Source organism: Tachysurus vachellii, chromosome 24, assembly GCF_030014155.1.
Source record: "Tachysurus vachellii isolate PV-2020 chromosome 24, HZAU_Pvac_v1, whole genome shotgun sequence".
Taxonomy (NCBI): domain Eukaryota; kingdom Metazoa; phylum Chordata; class Actinopteri; order Siluriformes; family Bagridae; genus Tachysurus; species Tachysurus vachellii.
In genome coordinates this window covers 7282956-7291484 of record NC_083483.1, presented here as the reverse complement: position 1 = coordinate 7291484, position 8529 = coordinate 7282956, and the positions used below count along the sequence as shown (strand labels likewise).

At 33.4% G+C, this 8529-nt stretch overlaps 2 protein-coding genes across 2 annotated transcripts in view; one reads left to right on the top strand and one right to left on the bottom strand.

Moving 5' to 3' along the window:
- Nucleotides 1-8529, top strand: part of irs2a (insulin receptor substrate 2a) — a 374597-nt gene that overhangs the window by 229085 nt on the left and 136983 nt on the right. The window lies entirely within an intron of this gene.
- On the bottom strand, nt 425-4458 carry si:dkey-1h24.6 (T-cell-specific surface glycoprotein CD28). The gene is made up of 4 exons (XM_060860264.1): nt 3937-4458; nt 2315-2647; nt 2052-2176; nt 425-1516 (listed from the first exon to the last, which is right to left on the bottom strand). Exons 1-4 carry the CDS (start codon nt 4019-4021, stop codon nt 1346-1348), a joined length of 714 nt encoding a protein of 237 aa, XP_060716247.1. The 5' UTR covers nt 4022-4458; the 3' UTR covers nt 425-1345.

The following is an 8529-nucleotide window of genomic DNA, read 5'->3' as shown; positions in this document are numbered from 1 at the left end:
TTAATCATCTATTTATTTATTTGTTTGTTTGTTTGTTTGTTTGTTTATATAAACAAGTATGTAAGAAGATAAGTGAAGAGACTCACTGTGTTTAAAGGCTGGAACAGAATAACCACTGTCTTCATTATGCTTTTCAGGGTATTACTTAATTTTAATGTTAATGTTTGCTAAGTAGGAAATTCATCTAAATCATATGGCCACCATGGACACCAGATCTTAATTTAATCAAACACTTTTGAGATTTTGGAGCAGGTTGTTAAACAGCACTCTTCATCAGCGCTTCATCAGAAGCTTCATCAGAACCCAAATGAATCTTTGTGTTCAATATTCCCGCTAACTTCCCAAGACTTTTAGAATCTGTGCCAAACTGCATTGAAGTTGTTCAGATGCGCTGAAAGTGGTCCAACATGTTACCAAGACGCTGTTGTTGTTTTTAATCGGTTTTATTTTGCTACCTATTTGTACTGCCTTGTACAATATGTGAAAACTTAACACACAAAGAAATACAGTTTTTTTTATTAAATTGCTACTCCCAAACAGCTCCTACTACACATAGTTTAGAAGATATATACAGTATGGTGTTACAGTTAGCCATTATTTTATACTGTCGGTAGTGTATGTTTGCAGTCAACCTCACAGAAAACAGGCAAGAAAATAAGCAATAATTCTAAAACTCATATCGCTACAAACATATTTTTAAATAAAAGATAATAAATGTATATATTTTTTGTAAAATTCACAGATTCCTATGACAGAATTTTTGGTCTGTTACCTGTTTACCTCAGCGAAGAGGTTTCTTGGTTATAGATGGATGTTTTAACAAAATACAGAAAATTTTGCTGGACAAAAATGATTCAAGGATGATTGTACTGGTATTATATGACGGCATCTATATTTTACAGGGTGCCAATAATTCTGATGCCACTTGTGATTAAATCAGAGATTAGCTGATTCTACAGTTCAGGCTTTACTATTAGTTGAAAAAGCATCTTCAATCAGTAAATTAAAGTATACAGTAAAACGATTATCTCAGTTAACAAGCATGAAGTTTTTAAGTATGCCTATTATTTACAAAAACACAATAATGATTGAAGCAAAATAAGACAAAAAGAAAACTACATAAATCCTTGAGACTATAAGTTTGCTACAGTTTCTGCACAAGTAAGAGTGTGTGTGGTTGAATAATCTAATTCGTTTAGTGCAGCATGTTCTGTTTCCTCCAACACACCTGAATATAACTCAATTAGTTGATGTCTGCATTTTTAACATGTGGATCAGAGCAATAATACACAATGAAATGTACAGTGCTATGCAGTGGATAAATCGTTTAAGATGAGTCTTGGATTTAAACAGGTGTTCGTTTGATGGGAAACTTCTTGCTGGCTGCCGAGCCGTTGGCCGTGTCGTTGTACCAGCTGAGGTGTGTGGGGTGAAGGATGCCTTGTTTCCTCCGCCGTGTTCGTGGCTTCATGTTCATGTAGTCGTGTGTAGATGTTTGCTCTTTCTTCAGGCAGAACTGTAAGCCAAGCACATTCTGCTACTTTATAGCAAACGTACAAGATTTGTGTACTATATACTTTCACGTTTGTGCATTTATAGCTGTTAAAACTTATAGATTAGATAAAGGGTAATGTTACAAAATAGAATTAAAAAAAATGTCAAATTATTTTGTTATAATGTAGTTTTAATTATTTTACACAGTAATGACTGATTGAAAACTAGTATTACTAGTAATAATAAAAAATACTATTCTTATTCTTCTTCTTCTTATTATTATTATTATTATTATTATTATTATTATTATTATTATTATTATTATCATTATTATTATTACAATGTATCAATTTTTAACATACTAACATTTGACCACAATTACATTATTTCTACCAGAAAAAAAACATAATAATAGTGATAATAATAAAAAAATATTATTATTATTATTATTATTATTATTATTATTATTATTATTATTATTATTATTATTATTATTATTATTATTAGCTGTCTCTATTTCTTATCTATTTTCAATTATGTAAATCAATGAAACTCACCCTGAGTGATAATGCAATGCAAGTGATGATCAGGCCGTATAAGCACAGTAGCCCGAACCCCACCCACAGGGGCAGATCCTTGGCAGAAGATGCTGGTCTTGGGCTGTTCGTCATACACACATGCTCTACAAACAAGATATAGGTCTTACTCTTAGGCTGACACATTTGCAGTTTGCACAGCATTTCTATATCTTATCTTATCTGTGTCTGTCAATAGTGATTTTCAAAAAAAATGAAAGAGTAGATGAAGATATTTTACACACGTTCAACAATCACGATGGTCTGAGGTTCCTCCTGGATGTCCACCATGGGGGGAGGGTAAGACCTTTTAGCCGTGCACGTGTACAAGCCCGTGGCATCCATAGTAACGTTGTGAAGCACAAAGGAAGTGCTGTTGGAATCGGTACGTACATAATGATTCATCTTGCTTCCGAGGTGTTCTGAGTTCATCACGTGTGAGATATTTCCATATGTGATGGAGGCAACATTATTTTGGCCCTTATACAAGATGAACTTCATCTCCACTGCTGTAAAACTGGGACAGGGCACAGAAATATTGCTGTGGACTTCTACGCGCTGGATTTCTGGGATGTTGTCTGGAGTTAAAAGCGGAAAAAAAAATAAAAATAATCATGATAAATTGGGAAGGCTTTGTTCAGACCTAACAGATGCTGTGCACTTAGTTTGTTTGTTTCTTTTCCATCTACCAAACACCTGCTTGTGTCGACATCAGAGGAACGATAGGATTCATAACTAAACATATGTAGCTATGATTGTTGTTTTTTTTGTTTTGTTACAGTTACAGCCGTTAATTGTCTCCTCTTCTTAGAGAAAATGTTTCTCATAGGTTAAAATGATTACCACAAACCAGCAGCTTCCTGTGTCCTTGAAACTGAATCTCTTTTTTCTCTTGAAGCATTTGTTTTACTTTAAATTTTGCTGATTTGACTCCTTTTTCCGGAAGACAGATTTGTCTATAAAAATGAAGGCATATCTAACACTAATAAGAAAATATTCTTATTAGTATTTTTGCAGTTTGAATGAAAATTTCAATTTCTCAAATACCAAAAGCTCCCCCCTCCATCCACCCACAACCCTCTGGAACAAAACTCTGCTGATTTGCAGGTACATTTCTCCCCACATATCAGACTTGTTCCAAAACAGACTCTCTCTCTCTCTCTCTCTCTCTCTCTCTCTCTCTCTCTCTCTCTCTCTCTCTTTCACTCTCATATCTTCACTATAGTGTTTACAGTCTGTAGATATGGTGGAGAAATAGTGTCACTAAAGTAGAACAAAGACACAGGAGGAAAGCCTGAATCACCAGCTCACGGAAACTCTTTAACACTCCCTTTGGTGTTCATACTGAAATCACAATTTTAGCTTAACCTTAACTGAACCTTTGTCATGTATTAGAATTGATGATAACAAGATCGTTGAGATCGATGAGAAAGATTGGTGTCTTTTTTTATACAGGAAATCAAATCTAGGCAGTTGTAAAAACAATATGCATCAACCTCAAGAAACAGAACTAACTATGCAGCTTTACAACAATATTATGGAGGGTAAAGGAAAATGGCATTTTTATTAAAAAAAAAAGAAAAAAGAAAAAAAAAAAAGGAAAAAAAGTTCTCTGAGCATGCATTCGTCGTGAAAATATTAAACACTACTGTTGCTGTGGCCTGACTGCATTTTATTTCCTAAAACAGTGAAGCATTGTGAAAATAAAATCACACCTTGTATGTAAATATCATTTTACTGTAGATTTGAGTTAGTAAAATTTGTAAACTATTTTTATTTCCACATGACAGATAGAATCAATTCAGAGGGTTTTATATTTAGCTGTGTATTTACCTGTGATTTAGGAACAGATGACTTTTAAACTCACCTTTCCACTGGCACTGCTTGTCAGGAAGGGCACAGCTGAAGAGGAAAAGGGGCAGGAGGGTCGCACACAGCCAGGAAGTCTTCATCTCCTGTAACGCACTTTTAACAAGTGTCAGCAGTGCACCTGTTAGCTCGAACAAATGTAGAGCTGCTAAACCTGCACCTTTATTTCCTCCAAGATGATGCTAAAGTAAAATCTGAGCGCTCAAATGTTTTTCTCTCCTAACCCGTAGCTTAGCACATGAACTTATACCATAACGCACTAAGAGATCTTACAGTCTTTTTAGTAACGTGAAACACTACTTGCAAATACCACACAGTGACAGCGAAGGCACGTCCCCAATGTAGCATGCAGGAAGTTTCCGTTGTTTCCTTGCACACTCTGAGTCGATTTGCATGTCGTGTGTTAGAATGAAGCATCACCTTTCTATGGAGAGGAAGCCGAGACCCTTACAGTATTACCTTGTATATGAAGTGGGTGGCTGAGTCACTTGTTCTTAAGTGCTAAGTTACACAGACAAGGAGATTTAAGAAAGCCACGATGATGTATATAATGATGAGTTACGCCAGATGAATAATCATATTAACATCTTCTGCTTTGGAAGCATAAGAAAAAATCAACATCATGTGTTGATAGTGAATCTATCAAATGTTATGTTTCATGACTAACAAGTAGAGAAAAAAAAAACTATATTTAAAAATTATATCAACAAAAGTGCGATTTTATATCAGTGATCATTGTATAACAAGCAACAGTAAGAAAACATTAAGGATTTTTTCTCTTTTTTTTAAGGTGAAAGTTGAGTGTGATGTGATTTAATAATTAAGCAAACACTGTTTTTGTGTGTGTGTGTGTGTGTGTGTGTGTGTGTGTGTGTGTGTGTGTGTGTATTTTTAACTGAAGCAAATATAACTGGTAATAAATGCAAACCTTTTATGCCCTGTATCTTTTATTCTTCTTTATCAAAATGCCTTTTCTCTCTCAAGTGATTTATTTTAATCTTTATGTCTTTATTTCTATTTCTTTATTTTTTTGTCTAATGAATGCTTTATTTTTCAAAAAGAAAAAACAACAACAAAAAAAAAAAACTACAGTATCAAGCAGTCAAAACTGATAAAAACTGCTAAACTTTTGAACCCTTATAATCTTGAAAACCTAAGATTATATAAATCTTATTAATATAATATAACTAATATATTGCTGGTTGCATTTTAAATGCAATTTGAATGACATAAGGGTAAATAAGTGTATGGTATTTATGAGATTTTTTGTTGTAGGATTTATAGTCAGAAGCTTTTTGTTACTGATGCTGCTACAAAAAAAAAGGAAGCTTTACCTTGTTCAGCTTTAGTCCCTATCATAAGATTTATACTCCTTTTTGGAATGTATTACAAAAATATTCAGGTAAAATTTAAACTGTACCTAAACTACAGTCAAACCACATCATGAGGTGGAATGAACCAAAGAATAAACCAAAAATTCAATCAATAATCAACAATATCATTTTCATTTCCAAATCTAACACATTTGATTCTGTCCCACTTGCCTGCGTGTGTTGGTGTACGTGACCAGAAATATCGTCACAGTGGCATTTACTCTGGAACTGTATTCACTGCATTTCTTGCAAGTTGCTGGTTTTTACATATCTTATGGCTTAGAGTTGGGGTTCGAACCATAACCAGGGTTGCCAGATCTCAAAAACTGCACAAAACGAGAAAAACTATCCCTTTTCTAGAGCTGGAAAAAGAGCTGAGTTTGCTTGCATGGGGAAAAAGTTCACTTTATTGTTCATAGATGGTCTGAATTTTAATATCAATGCCTCGATATATGAACGCTCCACAATCCCACTTAACTCTCCCTGTTTTTACCATATATCACGGTCTGCACTTTGTTTGTGAAGGCTGATAATTTCATTACTGTAATTCACGTTAAATTAGACTGGGTTTATTTTATATAGTTTTTTTATATTATAATATAAATTAATATATTATATTATAATAATTTATTATATTATAGTATTTTATACTATACAAAGGTTTGCTGTGAAAACCTCCATGATTGGCAAAATTATTGGCGTAACACTTCTGTATCTGTTTCAATAAGTGGGAGTGGCCTAAACTTTTTATTTATTAAACATGAGCCCTAATTACTTTGCCACCAGAAATACTGTAGAAAAAAACACTGAAAATACCACAGATAGTGAAATGCCAACACTGTCATCAAGTTTGGTTCTGACAGCTTCAAAACCTCAATTATATCACTCAAGATCACCTTCTACCCAAGAAAGGTGCACATGCCTTTTTGAAGAAAAAAAAAAAAATCAATTTATTTCTCCACCACTCCTCATATTTACATGTGACATCTCCTAATAGTTGTGATCTACTAATACTTTCAATGCATTTTAACTATCTCTACAGCGCATAACAACAACAACAACAACAACAACAACAGCGTTATTCAGTGTGAACAACAATTGTCTGTTCTACCTTCATATGATTCATTGACTGATTACAAATCCAGAGCCGCATCACCGTAGAGTACTGACATTAGTGAAAGAAAATCCCATGTTAGTGCTTTCATCATTTATCTTCATGATGTTGTATAATTTTATTATTCGGAAAACTGATGCTAAACATAAATTTGCATATAATTGCATACATTTACATGAACATAAATATTAAGGAGCACTTTTTTGTAATTAAATATACTATATAAATAAATCAAATGGAATTGAATTGAAATTTATACATTAAAGATTTCGGTATATCAGTCTTATATTATTATATAATTATATTTATTACACTACACATATTATTACACAGTTTTTCCTCACCACATTCGCCTCAGTCACCTCAGGTTTGCTCACTGGGGATAAATACAAACACATTTAAATATAAGTCTAATATTAATCTTGAATTTTTGTATTATTTTAATTTTTGTATAATATTAAACCTTTTGTATTATATTTCCTATGTTCTGTAAATTTGCTTTAAGACAATGTCCATTTTTAAAAACGCTACACAAATACATTTGAATTGAATTGATTTGAATTGAACATATATTTACATACATCTTTATTCATTTTACATAACTATACTGAAAGCTGTTAAACATGTTTGTTATTTCTTACATAAATATACTCTCGATTTACTTACAATATTATAAATTTTATAACCTAATAACTCGTACATTGGATTAGTTTCCTGTAGCTTTACTTTGTCCGAGAAACTTTCAGAGCCAAGGTAATAGATGTTAATTAATAGAAATAATAACATTTCAAAATCATTAGGCTTAGATCACTAATGTAGGCTCACAAAAATGCTTCTGTGTGTGTGTGTGTGTGTGTGTGGGTGTGGGTGTGTGTGTGAGAGAAAGAGAGAAAGAAAGGGAGTGGGGGTGGATGAGATATGTAGGTCACGTGAAAGATGTATGCTGTGGAATCTGTGAGATCATTACAAATGTACCAAAACCCTCTGAGCTTATCGTACAGTAGAAGTGACAAAATCAGCATTTTGATGAAACAGCTCATAATTCAAGGAAATGAGTTGACGTTTCATAGAACGAATGTAAATAAATGATACTCAGAGAAGCTTCAGCAGCTTCCAGCACACATGCGTAGGAGGTCTTTCAGCTGAGACTTCACATCGCACTTCCTGTTTTCACTGTTAACATCTTCATCAAGTTGCAGATTGCACGCTGCAAGATCTTCGTGGTGTACACCTACGCACAGCCTGCAGCAATCATCTTTATAGTAGAAAAGTCTGTTTAAAGAAACATCCTTAGCCTTTATTATGAATGAGACTAGAAATAGAACGAGTGCTTTGTGGTTTTCTAAAATCCGATTTGGTTTCTACTGAATAAAGATCTGGTTTCAGACCCCCAAGTGTCACGACACCCCCTCAGTCATTTTCCTGTTTTAACCACATGTGGGTCTTTACTTCCCTTTACTATCTCTTATATATGGTTGAAATGGAAAGTGAACAGAAACGTCGAAATATTATTTAATATTATTGCTACAGTGATAAATAACACATTCATCATTTTTTTCTTCTTGTGTTTTGTTGTGCTGTATTTATTGACTCTTATTTGATTATGCTGCACAATTCTATAATTTCTCTCTTATGCATTATATCTACAAGGCATTTACATAGATAGAATACATAGATGTATTGCACTATGTATTGTCTCTCATGCATTGTGCACATTTATTAGAATTATTGATCTAATTTCTTATATATTGCATAAAATTTACTCAAAATGTACTTTGACTGATTATATTAAGTACATATTATGTTCTTTTATTGCTTATATGTTTTTTTTCTAACATGTCATCAAGAGGAAGAGTAGAAATGTTTGTTTGTTTGTTTGTTCTGCAAGGCTCACTTCTAGGACCTCTGCTTTTTTCCTTATACTGTACGTGCTATCTATGTATACATAATGGTAGAGATGCTGATTTTGACCATCGTGGTCCATAGAGCGGGGTTAGAGTCTGCACATTGGCCGTGCACCTCATCTTACAGGTCACTAGACCAAGCTCCGAAGAGAGAAGAAACAAAATCAAATCATTTTAAAACTGTTAGAAACACTTCTTGT